Genomic DNA, 22,264 nt, shown 5'->3' with positions numbered 1-22,264 from the left:
CCTTCGCCTGTTTTTCTCCCCTTAGCCTGTCTCTGTGTTTCATAATACTTTCATAATAGGCCTCTTTATAGAATAATAAGCCTGCTGTTTTACGTGTAATGTGACTTTAAATTTCAAACCTGTTGCCGATTTGCAAAAATAACAGCACTAATCCTCACAGCCTCATTCTTACATGAAGCTCGTGCTCATGTTTTGGCCTTTTTCTCAGTAATTACAACAGCCTGACACACTGAACAGGCTGTAGTGCTTTACTGCAGCATGTTTTTAAAGATGATAATGTGATACATTTGGGAATTTTTGGAATAATCATGTCTCATTACTATTTAATACACAGTAGAGAAAGAAACTGCTACTCAAAGAAAATAGTAAGAAATTATTAATGGTCAGTTTATTTACTGTTTGAATGGTGATTAATCAGCGATGTACTCACACTGCCCAGATGGTGAAAGGAGATTTCCTGGTCAGATGAAGTGAAACTGAAAGGACAGAGACTCGCTTATTTGGCTGAGCAATGCCCCGCAAGGATCTCTCTCCCAGCTCCCAGGTTTCCATTCCTGCCCTGTCAGTAAATACAACAGTCAGTATAACATTTCACACTAACAGAAATTAGGAGCAAGGAGAAAAGTAAACATGGGAGAATTTGGGAGCTGGGTATTTTGGAAAAGAAATCCTGTGTTTGTATTAATATTTCACCTCTGGGAAAACTTCTGTCACTGACAATTTAAAGGGCATGCGGCCAACATTATGTCAATTTGCTGTTACGCCAGTATTTATGACTTTATTGAATTAGGGCAGAAAGTCTGTGGTGGGTCTAGATTTTCGGGGGCGGGAGGAGAAGTGAAGGAGGAGAAACAAAAAGAAAAAGAAAATGGCCAGTTTGGAGTGAGGACGGAAAATCAGGAGTTATTTTTGTTTCAAATGTGTTTCCGTCCACATATGGTCCTTGTTTTGGCCTATATACCAAGAATCTCAGAGCTGACCCATGACCCGGCTCCTCAGACTGACATGATTTTGGCTGTCTCACTCTGAGTTCAATTCGACCCCTTGTCCCCTAAAGTTCAAGGGTCACCTCCAGGGAGCAGCAAATTAACCCAATGTGTCAAAGCTGGCATGACACCATGTTCAGCCGAGCTCTGTTGTTTAAATATTCTCCTCTTTTCCACTTGCATGCATTTGATGTTAAGCCTTCTCTTGTCCTGTCTTTTTTTTTGTGGGTTATTTTAAATTCTACCTCTCTTCAACGTTTATGGTGTGTGACTAATTTTCCCCCTTTTAACCTCCCTCATCCTTTTCTGCTGAAATCCCACCCCAATCACTTCTCCCCAGCTCTCCTCTGTCTCTTTTTCTTCTCTGACATCTTCTTCCTTTCTTTTGGGCAGGACCTCTCTGTCTGATCTTCCCTCTCTCTCTCTCTCTCTCTCTCTCTCTCTCTCTCTCACCATTTCTCTCTCAGCACAAATCCTTCTCTCTCTCTGTGTCTCTCCCTGCGGTTAAAGACGTTTCAGTTCAGCTGTCACAAATTATGTTCGCCTGCCCAGCTGTCAAAACAGGGGGGTGTCCCTTTCATTCCACCTCACATACTACGAAAGGAGATGGGAGGGAGGAGGGCTTTAACGCTCGTGTTTGGACACAAGCAATTATCTCTAATTATTGTTTTTCTTTTCAGTTTTCCTGTCCCGATGGAGGTCCGACGAGACGAACATGCAATAATCCGCTCCAGTCGTCCAGGATCAGCAGGCCTCGGAGTCCAGGCTCGGTCCTGGGACTCTGTGGCTTTCATCTCAATGTGAGCCAGGAGTTGATTCAAACATGGAGTGATGGGAGAATTAACCCCTGGGACCCAGCTTTCAATGGGCTCAGCTAAGAGATTATATGTGTTGATGGCAGGCTTTTATATGCGCTGGGCTTTCAAAACTTCAGCTGTTAAATCAAGGCACCGCAGTCGGGATCTTCACCTTTACGTCTTCAGTGTACGTGCCCCCCTCCCGGCACTTCGTGTTTTATCTTTGTAGCCTGAAACTGTGCGTGAGACGGAGTCACATTTCCTCTGAAGTGCCAATGACACGGCCCACAACTTCACAAATTACACTGTACATGTTCAGAGCAGAAGGACTCTCATCAGACTGCCACTGGGAGTTTGTGTTCGAAGTGCAGCTTCAGATTCCCATGACCGTCACTGAGCCTTTGGGATTCATGCTCTTTTTAGTGCATGTGAAGACATGTGGAATAGCACACACAAACATGAACATCAGAACTGTAACATGCAGTTGATGTCAGACGAACTTGATCATCCTTGAGATTATCATTAATTTGAGTTTGAAGTTTGACATCTTTGGTGGTCCTTGCAGGCTTCTAAAGCAAGAAGAGGGAAAAAAAAAGGGAAAAATCCTGTCCGTCTCTGCAGACTTGTACAACATGTTGCATGCATCCTTTGGTTCTGGCATGCATGCCAAACCCAAAGGATGTTTTGGCAAAACAAAAAGCCACACATCTAAAATATGAGTGACACGAGGGATGTCAAAGGGAGGAAGAAAACAAAAGAGAAGACAAGAAATGAGTTAAAGTAACTGATCACTGAAGATAAGAGAGAGCAGGATACGCATTTAAAAACAGCAGTTGCAGGTTTGTATTTCAGTGTCTGCTGATTCACAGGAATATGGCGTTGGCCTTAGTTTCCTTTAGCCTCACTATCACATGTTGTCTCTCACTGTCTTGGAAATCAGGGGCAATGTAAATCCATGCAAACTGTACAAATGCAAATGCAAAGATTAAGTTTGCACCGTAACAGCAAACTGTCTTGACACTGTTGACCTTTCAGGGACTATAAACTGTTTTCGTCTACAGCTATATTTGCTAACCATATGTCACCAAACCTGTAGCATCTGCATCTTTGTGGCGTGACCAGGCCTTAATTCTCTGCCGGTGGAAATTCAGTTTGTGTGACAAGCCTTTATCAACAACAAGGCTTCAAATCAATGAGCCCTGTTATACTGCATTACACAAAACTTACAAAAGATACCCATGATGCATTGTACTTCAACTAATTCAACTAATATGAGAAAGACAGAATGGAAATTAGCTCATATGTGGGTTAATGGCCAAATCTAAAGCTGATCGTCATGACAAACCCAAACCTCACACAGTATTCGGTCATATACAGTAAGTTTCTAAATGTAAAGTACATTACATGGACCACCGAGGTAAGTATATACGGTGCATTCACACATGTAAGAGTGTATGCTTCTTTTAGTGTGGAATAATTTTGCCTCTGTAAAAGTCATCTGTGTCACTGAAAACCACTAAAGCGAGCGCTGCCTCATTGAGTTATGAGCTTTCCATGTGCCTGATGGACTGAGACCTAAATCCTCCCCTCTGGTTTTTTTCCCTTCAGAGTCAAAATGGCATTCACGGAGCAAGTGCTTGATGGACACAACAGATTATTTAGTGAAAATGTGAAAAAGTCCTCCTTTGATTTCCTATCAGCTGCCTTCTATTAATCTAAAAACACACATCCAGCTGATACAGTGCACTGTTAGCATACATGCGGAGTCATGTCTCTGGCCGCCTGGTGGATGTTAAGTCCCATACACTCTCTTTGTCAGCTGATTTGGTGCCGATCAGCTGGTCCACAGTCTGAGCTGATCTGTCAATAATATTAAATACTGATTATTGCTGCTTTAAAAGCCTAAAAAGTAAACAGAGCATTCTTTTCTTATTTTTGCCAATCAGAATACCGCTCACACATTCTCTAAGGTCATAGCTGACCCATGTGATACTCAGCTTTGTGCTGTTATGCCTCCCTGCCCCACCCCCACTTTCCACCCCTCCATTCCCTCCCCTATCTTCACATTGTCCCAAAGGTGGCACCTCTTGGCCGGTGTCACGTCCAACCCCCCTGTCTTCCCCTCCTCTAATTCCTCTCTCCTACGGCCTGATCCACCCTTTTTTTGTGTCCTGAGTCTATAGTGGAGACATTACATGGCAAATCTCTATTGTGCAGCCCTGGGCTCTGCTTGTAATCTCTGTTGTCAAAGGGAATATTCAGCGATTAGCCCCCCACAAATTACAAGGGGTGATCAGTGTGTCTGTTCAGCCCTCATTAACTGCTAACAGGGCTTCATCAGAACCACCCACACTACCGGGACCTTCAACCTCTCACCCCTGACACCTGGAACTTTCTCCGAGTCGGCTCCCTGGGCACAGATTTCTCTCTGAGTCAAACAAACTCTTCTCTTTGTGTCTTCCTGAGGCATCTGAATGAGACAGGGCGATTAAAGCACTGCAGTGGTAGTTTAAAAGAGGATAAAAGATCCATTCGCCAAAATTCTTCATCCTTACAGCACCTGGCATCAAAGTGGTATCATGAAGCAATGAGCAGGTTGTCATTGCCTCCCTGACATCTTGCCACACCAGTGGCCTCCCCTCTTTAATGTTGGGATGGTGAGGAGGAAAATGCAAGGAAAGGTATCATTCAGTGACACTGCGGGCCTCTTGCTGTGTTATCACAAGACCACCCATCTGTTCATATGTTGGACAAACAGAAGAGTTTCTAGGTGTAATATCTAGCAGATGGGGGCCGGGCCGGCAGGGAGGGCACATCAGAGTGGGGTCGTCTATGATGCTGGTCAACTGGTCATTTCTCCCGGCCCATTAACCACCTGGGATCGGTATGTTTTGTCAGCTTTTCCCAAGTTTTAGGTTTCATTTGCCATGCTTTGAAATCAAACACTCCCGCCCCTCACACACGCCCTGAAACAAAGCTTTCCCTGACAAACACACATAAACACGTGTATGTGTGTGTGTGTGTGCACTGTGAAGTCTGCCCCAACCACCTCATACACATAAGATGCATGCATGCATGCATATACATTATGCGTGTTTACATTATGTACACATAATGTATACAAAAAAAAAATACATGCAAATACACGTGATGCATATTTACATAAACAGAGAAAAATGTGTAGGTTTTTTGTTTTTCATTTTTTTAGAATTTATATTTTAGCTAGCCTTTACTCAGTGGCTCAAGGGTTAGAACTGCTTGTCAGATGATTGGTCAAACACTAACCCTACCCTCTAACTGTAAATGAAACACTGAATCTAACACTGTAAGCCTAAAAGAAACCCTAACACTACCCTCTAACCCTAAAAAAAACCCCAGAAAACCTAGCCTCTAACCCTAACTGTACCCTTTAACCCTAAAAGTAACAGAAACCCTAACAGTAACCCTAATAGGACCTGTGCCAGTCCCTTTTAAACAATGATCCTCACCTAACTAACCAACCTGACCTAATGAAAATAAATAAGGCAGAGTATCTTGAGTTTTGCTCAGTGTGCAGTAAGCTCTATATGCAATGAACTGTTGTAACAAGCAGGTACAGAACATGTGATATTATAAGATACCATAAGTTTTATTTAATTCAAAGAAACAGAAGAGAAAATGTAACTGGAAAGTCAAGAGTTTATGAGGTTAACATGCACTGTGATGGACTCTGATCATGTCTTAAACCCACGTTCTCTAAACCCACATGTGAAGGTCTTTTGTGCTTCTGCCAGTGAATTAAAGACTGTAGACAGATTTAAGTGATAAGTGCAGAAATGTTAAAGGATGAAAGAGAAGCTAGAGGCCACTTTCCCTTCCAAAAGCTGCGTCAGCTGAAACATCTTAAAAGTCACCTTTCAGCCTGTTGTAGCAATCACTGCTGAGAGTTGAAGTATGATAAGACATGAAAAATACAAAGGAAACTGATACTGTTCAGAGCTCTCATGGTGTCCAGAGTGCACAAGGAAACAAAGAGTTATATTCCCAAATGTTTGATACCAATTTTTTTTTTTGGGGGGGGGTAATCATTATCAGATGTAGAAGAGACACGTTATTAAGTTTTAACACATTTTCACCCACCGTGCGGTTCGCTCAGTTGGTAGAACAACCGTCTCTCAGGGTCGTGGGTTTGAGCCCCACGCTGGACGGCACCACCTCCCATGGGATCACCACCTGTGGGCATGATATGACATTTTCAACCAAACACTTCAGGTCAAGATTATATTCATTTCTGCATTTATACTCATTTTGAAAGGTAACATTTTTAAAGGTGTCATTTTGGAACCAAAATCTGACAAATATTTGCAAATGTTACCATGACAAAAGGCGGCTGTGTTTTATCACACTGTATTGTATTGTACTGTACATCACTGATGAGTTGACTGAAGTGGAGGCAGTGAAATTGAATCCATGCTGTCTGGTTTGCATGTAAATCTGCCACTAACAATGGCAACATTTCATCTTTCACGGCTGCAGATATTTATTAGGCTGTCAGCAAATGTAAGGCCTTCTTTCACTGCTGCTTTATTATCTAATCATTTAAGGACTCTTCTCAGCATGTCCCTTTAATTATGGTTTTCTTTGTAGGGACGTTCAAAGTTACAGCAGAGATGAAGATGTAGGAGCAAGAGTAAATTACTGTTTACAAACACGATAACCGTTAATAAAATCCCTTGATTTATTTCAAACTGGGACTTAGACATGTTGTAATAGTATTTCATTCTCTATGTGCACATGTGCATGCGTGGCATATGTGAGGACACACATGTTGGGAGCTTTTTAATACTCTTACGGTGTGAAACAATAATTAAAGCCTTTACATTGTGGACTGAAATGAACTACAAGATATATTCTCTTTAAGTAAAAGACTTTGGTGAAACTGTAGAGAATGTGGTCACATCATGTTATCATCTGCCGCTTATCGGGGTCCAGGCCCAGGTCATGGGGACGACTACTGCCCCGTCCACAATGCACCATAGTCCTACGGCACCTCCCAAAGATGGTGAGCCCATGGGAGGTGGTGCTGTCCAGAGTGGGGTTCAAACCCACAACTCCACGAGATTGAGGCTCCTGCTCTACCAACTGAGCTAACGGGGCAGCTAGAGAATGTGGTATTTTTCTTATTTTACCAGATTAAAAACATCAGCCTTTAAGAACCAAACTCCACTGAACAACTGAAAACACGCTGATTCATAACATTCATCTGATTAAATGTAAATTAATTTCACATTGTTTTGTATGGCTCTGGTTATTTCTGCTCTTTGCATTCGCCTTCTCTACACATGACGAGCAGGATGATTGTGTGAACTGTCTGCAGATTTGACACACATGGTGATGCTTTCACTGTCCTCATGGGGAGACATGCGGCCCTGTTGTGTTCCTTGACAACACATGTCTCCTGTTTCCGCTGGTTGACTAGATTCTGGATGGTCCAGCTTGATTTTTTTTTTCTTTTCTACAGTAGCAGCTGATGCTTCTGGAAGGATCAAGACATTTTTATTGTTGGGTCTCTGATCTTCTCTGACAGTGGTACAACCTGTCAACATGTTGTTACACCTCCCTCTCACACATGTTGAGTCCAGTATAATTTTATGTGTGGGTTTGGATGTGAAGACCTTGACATACACATGAAACAGTGCTGTAAGTGCTTGTAGGCCCAGGACCCATTCTGATTACATTAAAAGTTGACAGTCCGCCTGCTCTGCTGTGGTGATACTGACCATTTAATAAGATCATCTTCAGCTTTCTATGGCCCCATTCACAAGCCTTCAGTTTATACCAGATGCAGATGAGACAGTGAAACACTCTGAATCCTCTAACAACTCTGATGATCAACAGCTTTACCCTCTGGCTTTGCAACGTCGTCTTCTTCATCAGTGTCACAGCACAGAATGAATGATATCACTGCTCTCCTCCAATCTTCTGGAGCTCATTGTTGAGAAATGTCTCTCAGAAACATGTTGTTCATAGAACATTTGAGAAGCTGCTTCTGAAGTAGAAGAATTTACAACCACTCATCCGCTTTACACACACGCGCTCAATGGGAAAACACTTGGCCAAACTACAACTGCATCTGGGTTTTCTCAGCAATTTTTTGCATTCACAAAGCATCAGCCCTTGCGCCATAGCTATAGATCATATTATCCCATGAGAGAAAGTCAATTTGGGTATTTAAGCACCTAGTGTGATGGGAAATTGACCTGGATTTGACCTGCTACAATGTGGAAGCAACAGAAGCAGCATTAAATAAGAATATCAATAAAAGTGTCCAAATCAAAATGACCGGTAACAAGACTGCAGCCTAAATAAAATCAGCACTGTCAGTTTACAGTACATTTTGCAAGTTCATGAAAAACTTTTAACATTTAAATTAGAGGTTATCCATGTTTTACCACAACTCAAAATCCAACACCGACTGCTGAAGACAGAAGGTCACCTATGAGGCTGCTCACTGACACCGTGAGCCCCATTTTCTTCAACAGAAAATAAAGGAAATTATAGCTGTATTCATCTTTACATGTGTGTGGTTGGGTTAGATGATTGCAACATGTTGGCTTCTCTGCTCATGAGAACTTTGTTGAGAGCCAGAAGACCACACTTGAAGCCCCAGCCCAAACCTCTGCTCTGCTCCATATTGATTATTTCCATAAAATGTTATTATGGAGCTAATTGTGCTCCTGTACTTCAGATCAGATTGCCAGGGTATGAAAGTCAATAAAATGTGGTATTTGTGGGCTTGAGAATAAATCTACTTCAACATAAATGATCTAACAGCCCCCTCAGTTATTAACTAGACTGTATGACGTTCACGATTGAAATTTCAGCGTGATTTGTGTGAACATTGCAAAACCTTCTGGCTGAGAAATGATCGATTTTACCCCCATAGCAAGGGCGTGTGAGAGTCTCTTTAAGCCAAATGTGCGCAGGGTAATGGTTATGGTGCAGCACAAGTAGTTAATGCTCACTTAACTGAGCATGATAAAAGTAGATAAAAGTGTCGATTACGAGAAGTATTATTTGAAAAGCAGCATGCAGGCGTAAGTGGATAAAAAGATAAAAGTTGTATTCACTAAGAACCATTGTCTATCTGATTAATGGTGAAGGTGCTTATCAAACTCATGGAAGAATTTTACAGCATCCTTTGGTAAAAGTCAGTGTTGGTGTACGGCAAGCCAGCTGTGCAGTGTGCCGCTCTGATGAAGATATTGCACGGTAAACAGTTCCAGCCTCCTCCTGGAGCTCGAGATTGTTGCAGTAAAATGGCACAGAGAATGTGAGCCGTGCGCGCCCCAGCTGAGAGCCACTGCTATCAGATGTAGGGCGCAAACCGCAGAGTGTGGGACCATGTGGGGCGGACCACCCATGAGTGTGCCTCCCCCATTTTCCCCGGCTGCAGCTGGAAGATACACAATGCTGGAGCATGGGAACCAAGCACCAGCCGTCAGCCGTGGAGCTGGTCCTTAAACTGGGGATATTTTTGGTTCAGCAAATGAGGACGGTCTCACTCGGCTTTCGGTACATGCACAGGTTTTTTTTTTTTAAGGTTTTCATTCTTGTCTGATGCTGCTCTGAGCCTGTATTTGTTTAAGGAACGTCCTCTGAGAGTTTCAGACGTGCTGTTGAAACTGATGCAGCCTGGAAGTTAGATAGGAGATAGAAATGTATTGTTTTGTCAGTCTTGAGGCAAGTATCGATGTCGCATTAAAACAAAAAATATTGGCTTTTATTCTCTTCTTTAAGCAAATTTTAGTCTCTAAAAGTCAAATAAAACCAGTTATAAAAATGAAATCTGTTTTTTTTTTTTTAAACTTCATTGAATAGTTGATTTCATAGAAAAGAAAAAATTGTAAAAATCTTTAATATGTCATCCACCAATCACATTCCCATTTGACAACCATAACCATTTGTCAGTGTGGATCAGAAACTCCACCATCATCACCTGCTGTCACTTTCAACAGTGTTGAAAAAAAGACTTTTGTCCAAAATGTTGAAACCCAAAGCCAAAGCGTTCAGCTGAGATGTTTAGGTTAAGTAACCCCCTGGGTTAATAAACTAAACAAAGGTAAACCATGCAAAATGGCCGCAATGAAAGCCAGGCTAAGTAAATGAAGCAGAGTTTACAAGATACAAGGGGTCGGGGCAGCATGCGTGAAACTTTAATGTGAAACAGGTGATGAATGTGTTTTTACTCTAATAAAGAGGCTCCAAGGGAGAATCCTGGTGCAGAAAAGATTATTGAAAATCACATTGCAAACCCATGTGTAGGGATGTTTGATGTACTTGGTCGCAGCATGTCCCGTTGTGACTGATATTATAGCAATAGCCCGTTGATACTATCTGTGCCATATCATTTGATCAAATATCACGGCTTTGGTATAAGTCTGGGCTCAGTTCAGTGGATTACATTGTGTTAGGTCACTAAATTGCTCACTAAGTCTCAGCCGGCCATTTAAAGCAAGTTAATTGACTGAAGTGAGTGAAGTTAAACTGTCTACACACGAATTCTGGCAGCCACCTTCAATAAAAGCCTGCAGCTCATGGTTTTCACCCTGCTTGATTTATATCTTATCTGAGAGATTATCCGTGGAGTCTTCTGAGAGTTTGTCTTCACTTTAGGTGAGTTATTGCATTCAGGTTTTACCCTTTTCATTTTCAGTCGGGGGAACAAACACAGCGCATGGAGCAACTCCAGAGAAAATATGAACCCCAAGAACAACAAAAGGGTTCTTTTTAACTTCTTCAAACCACATCTCCCAATAAAAGCTGAACAAACATACCCTGCCACTTGCGAGCGGCTGCTGTCCAGCGAGTTTCACAGAAAAAGGGCTTGCTTTCAAAAGGGGGGGCTTATGGGCCTAATGAAAACTTCACCTTAACTGAAATAATAAAAAGCACACCACCCAAACACTGGCGATTTGTTCCTCTCGGTAGTGTTTTCTCTGGGCCTCGGCTCGTCATTCTAGATGCTTTGAGGAAAGTAAATGCACACTGAAAGGTTTTCAGCTTGTGTCTGTGTTTTGTGGCCTGTCAATTCTTTTAGGGGAACAATGTGACTTAGATTTGAAAGATATAACATGTGCTGTGAACTGCAGCAAACCACATTGTTCTCGGATGCCTAAAACAAAACCTGACGGCTGCAAGGGGAACAGACTCAAGGCCCCCGTGACCAAACCGGTGACCACTATCCCCCGAGCTCCTCCTGGGGAAGACAAAGCGAGTTTAACGGTGGTATGAAAAAGAGTGGCCTGTGAATGGTTACTGTTCAATTTGTATTTGGTTCCCCACTGGTCGCAGAGCTGAGATCAGAGCCGAAAGTGAAAACACATGTCGAGGGTCAGCAGGATCAGAGGACCACCACACACACGCCAGAAAGACGGAAAAAGGCAATGGGAACTTATGTGAAGAAATGGATTGAATAAACAGAGTCTGCGATCGCCTGCACACTATTATCCTATAATTTACACTGCATGGGAGCTTGGAAATGCAGGCTGTTAAAGACGACCATTGGTTTTCACTGAAAAGTGGCATGCCACGCCTCATGCCAATCAAAAGGCCAGGCATTATAGTCGGAGACAAGTTTTGAATTCTTTCAGGCCTAATGTGTTTATTTTAAATATCCAAGGGAAATTATTACATCAGCGGCAAGCAATGCCCTCAGAAACAGCTGGCCCTTTGAAGTTTCCAGCAGCAAAACATACGTTTAATTACATAATAACTTTGAAAATTGTATTTGTACAATCAATGGCGAGGATTAAATGTGGAAGTATGAGATTGGGCTAAAAAATTGGTCGTACCATGACAAAACAAACTTTAGATGGAGGAAAGGCCAAGAAAATAACTAGAGATGAAGAATTAGACTGTTGGTTTGGCGCAGAGCTCTGCATCAGCCCCCCCCCACCGCTCCTGATGAATGTCAGCTCTTCCACCTCTCTTTAATTACTGCTCTGTGCACTCCATCCCCTCAAGTCTAGCACAGATCGAGCGCCAGTGAGCTCAACGGTAGTGAAAACATTTCTCGAGTCTCTTGAAAGATGTCCTGTACATTTCCAGGAAGATCCTGCTGCCAATTATTCCCGCACATCAAAGCCCTCTCGTTCCAAACGTGAGTGAGGGCGCAATCGTTCATCCGCTAACCAACAACCAGCCAAGGAATGAGTGTTATCACAGTGCAAGATGCTCCGTGATGCACCAAGCTGAACTACGGAAACATGACACCAGTGTTTGTAAAGAAAACATCTGATTCACTTTGATTAACTGTTGTGATTTAATTACGTGGACAGTTAGAAAACCTTGCATCACATGGCAAAACATTGTCATTGAGCATGACAAGATTCCTGTATGACATGGATGAAAAGGTCAGGGGGCTTTAGTGCTTTTGACAAAACGTCCATTAAACAGCAAACGTGGAAAACGGTTAAGCATTGAGTAAAACGCGAGGAAGTTCACAACAGTCCTTTTTCAGATCCCCACCCACTTCCCTCTATGGGTCTGGGACTGAAGGCTAATTGGAGTCAGTATTGTCCCATTTGAGAATGGAGCAGATTACTACAGTCTCTCATCTGTTTGGTTTGATGGGCATTGGCGGAGGTTATCCAGCCTTTGAATCTCTCTGCTTATTTATCCAACAGCTGGGCAAATACCCACAGCCCTTCTGCATTAGGGCTCATTTTTAAACATTTAGAAAAGACAGGGCCCAGTGTTTATGCCTCCATCTTCCTTCACATCTGCACTTAATATTATTTTGCAGACTTTACGGAGAACAAGGGCTCGATCCTTTGTTATGACAGGAAGATATTTTGAACTTTTTGAGGATTAATACTGTTTGCTTTCCTGCTCACTCCCTTCAAAACAGCTCCAGGGATCCAATAGGTTAAAGCTGAAATCTGTAACTGAATTTGGCAAGACGAGTGGATGGGATATTGTTTTCAATTCATCTGCCACTTACATTACTCAGCTGGGATACATTGCCTCTTTTATCAATCCCTCTTTTCCCCACTTTCTCTCCATCACAGTTTTATTTTCCAGTCCATATTCAGTGGAAATATGCATTGTTCGCGGTATGAGCACATTTAGTCCCCATCCATAATTATAATTAAATCTACTTTGTCTTTCTTTCATAATCTGATCAGTTTCTCATTATATTCTACATGTTTTTACAAAGCTTTCAATGCTTCATAACACGACTCTTACGTTTGTCTTTTCTTAGAAGCAGTTCTGCCCATTTTCTGATCTAACTTCAATCCACTGAGGGAGCTCAATGAAAACGTAATTATTACATTGATGACAGTGCTTGTACTGGAATTATTTGCTAGTCCTCCGAATCAAAAGACAATAGAAGTCGTTTGTCCATGAATGACACACAGAGGTGCTTTCCGATTTGATGCCACTATTGACAGCACGACAACATTTACCTGTGCCTTTCAAAACCACCACAAATCACAACTGAAAAGAAAAAAAAAATCCCTTTTATGCTGCTACAGCGCTATGACTGAGGTTTGGTTAGGGTTTAGGATCATTGTTTGGGTTTAAACAACTGCTTAGTTAAGATTGGGGATCTTTGTTGTCATGGTGATGATAATAAACACAGGGTTAAGGTTGGGGAACAATTCATGTGGTCATGCTTCAAAAGAAAGAAAAAACAATGACTGTTGGTTGGAAACAGGAAACAAACAGTGGTCTACCATGTTAAGGAAAGACGTGGTCTTTCCATAATAACATCACCTGAGTCCCTCTTTTGGTCCTGTCTCAACTCAATGAAAAGACAATCTCCTTAGAAAACTGTGTGGGTACGTTTGGTGCAGAATGGCCTAGAAAAGCTGATCAATAAAGAAAGAGTATCTAGATCGAGCCACCAATCCTACAGACTGGTGCGTTCCAGTTGTGAGTATAAGAACAGCAGGTTTCCTCATTGAGTAATATGGCCGCTGAGCACATTACTCTATGTGTAACCTCGGGCTCTGGATGCTCTGATTTTGTTTAGTTTTTTTCTCACATTATGAATGACATGTATTCAGTCAGTGGATATGTAGTTTAGCAAGAATGACCAACAGAGCCCAAAATGATTGGCAACAGACAAAATAGCCTTTGGGGGCAGATGTACAAGCCTTGATGCAACCTGATGTCGTCCTGGATTCAAAGATGCCTGACTTTTCTGGGTCAGCAGTTTTGATGCAGTGTTTCAACACATGGCAACATAGATTTAAATCCCTTATTGGTCTGTGGCAACGGTGGACTCTGACTCTTTCAACATGGACCAATCTAACATATTCTTGAAGACATATTCTGTTTGATATGAATGATTCAAACATTATTTAGCTGGAAAATTGAACTGAACAATTATCAGTTTTACAGAACTTTTATTCTCTGGTTTAATGAGCAGGGCTGGCTCCCATTTTGAGGTTGCACACTCTTAACATAAAAATCTTGAATTATTCTGTGGGGAGGAGAGATTTTTTTTTTTTCTGGGAAGAACAGTGAAGCCTGCTTAAGCTCTTGGCTGAAGGAATCATGAAAGCTGCAACTATAACTGCTCGGTATATGTCTTTTTACAGTTAGAACGAGACTGATTCAAGTTTGTGTTTTGGCAAATCAAGGGACCAGCGCGATGCAGTACACATTGGTGGGTACATTTCCTTAATTTGAACAGACCACATGGCAACACACATGGAACAAGTGGAAAGAACAAGACATTGTCAAGCTACATTAAAAATATATTCACTTTTAACATGCAAACTGGCCAAAATAGCTGCTGTGTCTGTTTCAAAGGATATCTGAGGGAGAAATTAAAGAGTTGGGCAGTGGAATGAGAGACCCATAATGTACCTTCTCTTTGTTCTTGTACTCAAACATTCTCTTGACAAAGAATGCGGCATAATATGTGCAAACAAAGAAAGCCTGGATTATGATGTTCAGTAGCCAGTTTAATGATCCTCAATCTGGTGATACGCAAATCACAGCCATTCATGGCCTATCTGGGCCCACATGTTAAGAGAATTATGTATTGCCCCTTAAAATAATTACTGGCAACTACATTTATTTAAAGCTGCACTAATCAATACATTTAAATTAACAATGGGTAAAATACTAATGCGCAATGTGACAGGTGCTGCTCACAGCGATGAACAATCTAATTATCACCCACCTCCCTCTATGGAGTGTTTTAGTGTCTTTCAGCTAATTGTTTTGATTTTTACGGCCCACAAACTCTGCACTTCTCAACCTGATTTTCAGCCACAGCCACTGTGATAAACCTACTGTTCACTACCTGCTTAACTAAAGACTGTCTGCTGGTTGTGTAAACAGGAAACCTTTTGCTAACAAGTTTTCCATTTCAACTTTATAAGGTGACATGTTAAGTTTACAGCTTGTGCTGCTGCCCCCAAGTGGCTGAAAGCTCAGTCATTGCTGTTTCAAATTTGAGCATTTCTATATTGTTCTGTGGCTGCTATTATGTAAAGAATAAGGCTAGGGGTATTCTATATTTTCCTTATTGTCAAAAAAAATCACATGAAAAGACCAAAACCAAAAATGTCACGGTCCATCCTTCAGTGTTTTCTGGCTCTCCCATCTTGTCTGAGTCACTCAGACTTTGGCGCAGAGGAATGAGCTACATCGGGCTTCGCTTAGACAGACAATGCTTGTCATCAGTTCATTGTTGTCTTAAGTCTTTAACAGGATTTGCTGACAATAATAAAAATGTATCGCCAAATTTATCCTTTAACTAAATGATCCGAGCACTCCTTCCATCCCTGCTAAAATTTCAGTCTTTCAGTTTGTTTACTGAGTCTTTCAGTACAGCGTAAAGATAATTTAGTGCACATTATAAATTCATGGAGATAGAAATGTGTTGTTCATTTCACTGTTGACAGACGTCAGCTTTATATATGATGTAAAGACAGTTCAAATCATGAGTGTGTGTGTGTGTAAGTGTGTGTAATCACTTTTATAATTCTCATCACACAGAAAAAAAGACGATCATGCTGTCCACCGCCCTCTACAGTCAGTTCATCTACTTCAATACTGAAATGATGGTGTGTCATGGTGGCCACTGCAAATGTATGTGTGTGGTTTTATATATGTGTTTATGTGTGTGTTTGCGCAAGAGCAGACACACAGAGAGAGCAGGGCAGACACACAGTGAGGGAAGTGTACTGTAAACCTGCCACGAGTGATTTAGAAAGTCGTATTTTTCTTGCTGTTGACCAGCAACATGTGGTGTTCATAGACAGCACATGAGGCAGGACATAATGGATGCTTTTAGGATAGCTTTGTCGAGAGTGGTTCTTTCTGTCCTTTTAAAAGTTAAAAACACACACACGCACAAAACATTTCCTTAACCATAATTCAGACGGACCACCAGCTAAGTCAAATGAGAGTGTAGGCTATGCTCGGTATTTAAGATGCACCAATCTTCCTCTCACATTATGAATTATAGCATCTGTCAAAAAGTGAAGGAGAGGAACAGAGAAAGCTTCTCCACCCATCATAATTGGCATCATCCCCCATTTTTTCTAACCATAATTGGATGGGACTGTTATGTCAGATGAGCATTTGCAGAAGAGGGATCGATCATATTTGAAATCTCTCTGCTGAACCATGTGTAAGAAAGAAAAGACAAAAATGATTAATTTCCTTTTCTGATGACAAATGCTCCTAAACATTTGGTGCCGGTTTGTGTACACGTTGTAGGACTGAGACAGTGAAGTTTTGATTCATTTGCTATTTGTTCCCACTTGATCAAACTGACAGTGTCCTGTTCCCGGCTTTGAATGCAGTGCACTGTGCCTCCATACGCTGCTGCAAAGTGTTTTGTACAATCATCTTGTTGCACTTGTTTACATTTGAATTTTTATTTGTACCAAGTTGTGAGGCAAACACAAAGCAGCTGATAAACATTACTGCTGATTAACTTTGTATTCCACAACATTCATTTCCTATTTGTTTTCATATTTCGAGCCATGACGTCGAACCGTTAAGCATCATAAAATATATTTCTAGTCACGATTCCAACTTTAGTGCAATTTCCTCATTACTTGTGTAGAATGTGCATGCAGGCCAGTACATGTGTGCGTGTGTGTGTAGTGTGTAACACTGTGAGATGGTTTCTGTTTGTGTCTGTGTGTGAAGAAGAGTGCACAGATTACTGAACAGTCTCAGGTCGTCAGAATGGCTTCACCTAACCCAGCCCTCAATCCTGCACATCTGGTTCAGACTCGACTTCTGAAAAGTGACAGACCAAAGCTAAAAATTTCAAACTCACATACCAAAAATCATCCCCAGAGCCATGCTGCTGGAGTCTCTGAAACTCATCTCATCAGTTTAACACGTATCCAAGGTTTCACAGTGACATGTTTGATAGCGCACTCTGCCACCATCGTCAAAACACCAAATGAGGGAACATAGTTTGGGAGACTCATGTTCATTCCTCCAGTAAAGCGCCAGACATTTGTAAAATACATGACAAAGAGAACTGAAGCTCTTCTGCTGGTTTATGGTGGCCATAAGTCATTTTACTAGCATTCGTTTGGACAGTTTGGAGTTTAATCACATCTTAAATAAAGCACCACCCTTCTACCTGAGCCTTTAAATAGCACTAGAGCACTTAAATAATCATTTATACAAATATAGATATAAGATCTACTGAAAAACAAATCACTGAGGGTACAGGTCATGTATGAAGCATGGGAAAACTGCAGCACTGTTGGTGGGGTCTCTGAGGAAGCCACCTCCCTGCCAAATTTGCTGCCGTGCATACTATTAATATCATGCAGGTTTCATGCTGTGACATGCTCTTGCCATGCATATGCTCAATGTAATGGGAAAAACCACAACTTAAGACCACTATCAGTGGGGTATAATTTTTCTAAATTGTTCTAAAAGCCACATAATGTTAAATGCTTGTATAAATCCAACTAGAACCAGACTCTGAGGGTACTTTAGCACAGCCCTGGGCCTAATTATTATCTTTCGGCCGAGGAGACACAGTGAGTGGGAAACCCCTGTGCCACCACCCGCATTGAATACAGCAAGAGTCATTTGCACAGAAACAGGTTGTCTCGTCCTAATGAGAGGTGGGTGGGTGGAGGGTGACAGACTTGCTTGGCCTATGTGTACGCGGCCCACTGCACCTAAACTAAAGAGGGGATGGTGGTCTCCGCCATCAGCAGACATTAGGCTCCAGTGGGGAGAATAAGCTGGCTGTGTCAGGTGTCGGCGGACACTCAACGACTGTGGAGGTCAGTACACAGACAACCTGCGTTGGCTAGATCCCTACTTATCAGAGGACAAGGTCTCTGTGGTCAGTGAATCAGCCCAGAGAGCTGCCCTGATCCAATTAGATGTGATTTTGTTTGCAATTGTGTGTGCGCGCATCTGTCTCTTTATTTTTGTTAGCTGTAAATCCCTTGTAGGCCAAAGGCTGTTCTTTGATTCCATTTTAAAATTATCAAAGGCAATAAACTGTTCACATTGTTTCAGCTTGTGCTACAAGATGCAGTGGAGGCAGTTTTCACAGTTAAACAGGAAAATAACATAAGCACTTGTGTATACCAATCCGACTGAGCTCCGTGGGATCCGAGACACATTTATTTCTCAAACCTTCACTCTGTCAACATCAAGTCTGTCACACAGTAAGCAAAAAGGCCTGCCAGATTTCCTTGTGTGTTCCTCTCATCAGATAACCACCTCAGTACCCTGAATGTTCGTGAATGAAGGCCCAGATGTGCACCATATGCAGATTTGTAGTCGTGGAGGGTGGGAAACATGGCGAAGTGAATGACTGGTGAGGGAAATTCACATACATGGAAACACATCTCTTCTGGCAGGGTGACTCTTGAAATGGCTAATTAGGCTATAGCAGCTGGCAAAGGAGAAGCCTGGCAGCAGGGGTGGCCATACACAGTCGAGCAGTTCAGTCAGTTTTAGGGATCGCCTCGGTTTTTGGTTTCTGTGGGTACCGCAGGCTTTGCGCAGAGAAAAATCACTTGTCTGTGTTTGAGGTGCAAAAAATCAGAATTTAAACATGAAGACGCTAAAAGAAGAGTTAGTTTTTTTTCCTGGTGGGAAACGGGCTGTTAAACAATATCTATTCTACTGGGTTATTTTTATATATATATATTTTTTTATCAACCAATCAGCCAAACATATTTCACACACTAAAACAGCCTTGTACAGTAGTAACCTGCACATGGTTTGAGAAGACTGGGGCCTTAAATGTTGACAAACCTTAATGGTTCCTAACTTCAGGCCACTAAGGAGTTGTAGCAGGTGCTAGCTGAACAGGAAAGAGGAGGAAAAAAAATTCTGCCACACCAAATTATCTCTATGTTTCTCAGTAAGCTCTCTCTATTTTCCTAATATTTACCTCTGGATAGTGTTACCTCTTTTAGCATAGTTTTTTAGGTGTTACATGCCAAAATGGTTGGGCTCTACCAAATCAGGCGATGTTCGGTTAAAAACATCAGTCAGGGCAAAGGTCATTTAAGACTTTCATCCTTTTTTCTCTTGTGGACTGGTTCAGATGGTTTCAGAAGTTAGGTTGCAAAAAAATATTCATTCATTCATCACACTTTGCAGTATATGTGTGGCAGGCTGACACCATGCAATCAGGAAAAACTCTTTTCAAGCTTGTCATTCATTTTACCTTTTTTTTCTAAAAGTGCTTCAACCAAGCCTTGCACCTCTTTATTCTGCTCAAGAAAACAAAGCCACACAACAGAGACAAGCACATTTTTTTGTAGAACTCCCTATTGTAATTTGAAACACACTTGAGAAACCCCCCCTCCAACCCCATGGTTTCCCTCCACACCCATTGTCAAATGCAACGAGACAATTAAGACCACATTAGATCTTTTCAAGTACTTGTAATTTCATAAGAGAGGCCTTTTTTTCCTCCTTTTCCCCTTTTTGAAAATGAAATGGGGGAAACCCACAGTTCCTCAAGAGCCACTTGGAAAAGATGGGAAACAGATATTAACCCTACGAGTGATGGTTCTCCAAGAGGCCTCCTCGCTCAACCCCCCCCAACCCATACTGCTAGCACCTCCGCTATGAGACCACACACACACAGACACCTGCACCATCTAAGACGCACTCACACACAAACACTCAAATCTGAGAAAGCTATATTCAAACAAAATGACACGCATTCCCTATTCATTTGTCTATTTAAAGAAGAAATTAAAATAGATCTCAACCGATTTCCTGTCTCGTGTTACTCAAGATGTAAGCTACAACTACAATTACACCCATTAACAAAAAATGACCATGTTTTTGTTAAAATAATTAAATTTACTCTTTGTGTTTCATGCATTTGATTCATTTTCCTTGGTTCCTCATAAGCTTTAACTTATCCATGTTGAGTAACCTGGGCCTCTCCATTTGGCCCCATTCCACCATGTGAATTGTAAATGATGTATTGTCCTAATTAGATGAAAAAATATGAGTAATCCTCCCAGCATGCACCACTTCTGAAGGGGTTTATTTTTCCAGCCAAAGGTGCTACTCTGTTTTATTTACTTTGATCCTGTATGTTTCTGACTCTTTGGTAATCAGAGGTAGAAAGTCATTACGTTGTTATCACAACTGCAGCGACGCCGGCCAAAGCTTGACACAAGACGTTAACCCGTCTGTAATGGAGAGGCCTTCGCTTGCTCAGCGGCCTGGCCCACACGGCCCGCCGCCTCGGAGGAACATACATCAGAGGGCGAGGACTTCATTACAACCCGCCCCTGAAATGAGACCAGCATCAGCAGAGGTGTGGAGAGCGGCTGCGGGGGACCCGAGGGGAAAGGGGGAGTCAAAGGAGCAGGCTGGTCGGCCTTTGAGGGCCGAGCCTTGAAAATCAAAAGAGAATGAGTGATGGGTGTGATTTGAGCCCGCGCCTCCTCCCTCAGCCTTCGAGGTAATCACCACTTTAAATCAAGGTGTTTATGCCCAGGGATTTGTGAACTACAGATTTCATTAGCAGCCCTCCTAAATGAATGGAAAGTCGCTCAGCATTGTTTGTTTTTCTCGGTGCGTTCTGTCACTCCACTTTCCTTCCCCTCCTCCCCCCTTGAAGAGTGGCATTGCGTGAGACCCGCCTGATTGACCCTGGCGATGTCAGTGAAAAAAATCCCTCATCAGTGTGAAACGTTGCCATGGTTTCGGCTGAGCCGAGACCCCTGGTTGCGGGTTACAAGGACTGTGGGGATTTTTTACTCCCCTCCCTCCCCTCTGCACCGTTCCTCTCTTCCGTGGCTCCATGCCACAGCCATGTGGGGCTGCATCATGTCTGCTGGCCTTCTCACACAATCCCAGCACTATTGCGTGCAGAGGCTGCACTGAGAGCATAGCATTTTCACCCCACTACCTTACGCATGAGTAGGCTTGGGAGGGGCTGAGTGATAGAGGGAGGGGAGGAGAGTGGAGGGGGTAAGAGGGGGGGGGGTGATGCTGTAGACTGATGGCGGAGGATGAGACACAGAACAAAGGTCATGTAACTCGGTGAATATTAGAAAAACAACCGAATGATTGAAAGATTGGAGGCTGAGATAAGTGAAGGAGACAGGGATAAGGAAGGAGATGAGAGGGGAGAGAGGAAGGAAAACTCCTGATGCATTATTCAGCTCATACACAGACAGTCGGTTGAGCACCCTCTGAGGTATTACACACACACACACACACAAACAAACACACACACGCACACACACACACACAGAATATTCTGGGTACTCAAACCACAGACAAAACATTGAAAGCTTACACACATGCTTCCTCTCTGCCCTTCTCACACAAAGGTACAGTCATCGACCCACCCACACAAACTCAAACACACAGTTATTTACCCATTCACTTCAGTGTGAGGATTGAGCTAATTGAGCCAGCAGGCTCTTATCATGATTTCCTGGTTTTATGTTTCCAATTTTGCAGGCAAATCTGGAATTGACTAACTTAGACATCAGGTAATTTATCTTGTTTTGGATGCAGTCTGTCTTACGTAAAATATATATCTGCAATGTCTGATATGAACATACTAAAAGAATGAAACTGAAACTAAACACAGCAACCTTTACACAGAGAGTTTTACTGCAGCCCCATGCACACTGTTAAACCTGGAGAAATCCAAAGGTTGACTGACCTGCTGTGCCATTAATGCTGTTGAGCTATGATTGGACAATCCCTGCTCAGGTGGGCGGGTGTCAAGCGAATGGCCAGCTACTTAATAGTCAGCAGTCAGAGACGAGAGCGGACAAACAAACAGTTTCACATTAAAATGAAAATGAATGTGTGTGAGAGATTTAAACAGCAGTTTACAAACATGACTTTCTGACACTGAGAAAATGAACTGCTCAGAACGTCACAGTCTGGGTATGACAATTACTTGTTACAGTAATCCAGAAATTATTATTTATGTGTAAAGTGGGATTTTTTCCCCCCTGTTTTTGCTCCCAAAACATCTAA

The 22,264-nt window shown here is 42.2% G+C and overlaps 1 protein-coding gene across 3 annotated transcripts in view; it reads right to left on the bottom strand.

Annotated features, from left to right (window-relative positions):
* The window catches only part of ankra2 (ankyrin repeat, family A (RFXANK-like), 2), a 77,296-nt gene that overhangs the window by 6,910 nt on the left and 48,122 nt on the right, over positions 1 to 22,264 (bottom strand). For 2 of the 3 annotated variants that reach the window (XM_041058283.1, XM_041058284.1), the window contains exons 9-10: positions 5,903 to 5,995; positions 431 to 559 (exon numbers count right to left, since the gene is read on the bottom strand). In XM_041058283.1, the coding sequence (XP_040914217.1) occupies positions 462 to 559; positions 5,903 to 5,995 (191 nt within the window). In that variant the 3' untranslated portion in view covers positions 431 to 461. The remainder of the gene's footprint in view (positions 1 to 430; positions 560 to 5,902; positions 5,996 to 22,264) is intronic. The other variant, XM_041058286.1, reaches the window with a different exon arrangement.

The sequence above is a fragment of the Toxotes jaculatrix genome, chromosome 16 (genome assembly GCF_017976425.1).
Source record: "Toxotes jaculatrix isolate fToxJac2 chromosome 16, fToxJac2.pri, whole genome shotgun sequence".
NCBI lineage: Eukaryota > Metazoa > Chordata > Actinopteri > Toxotidae > Toxotes > Toxotes jaculatrix.
This window is presented reverse-complemented; position numbering and strand designations above follow the sequence as displayed.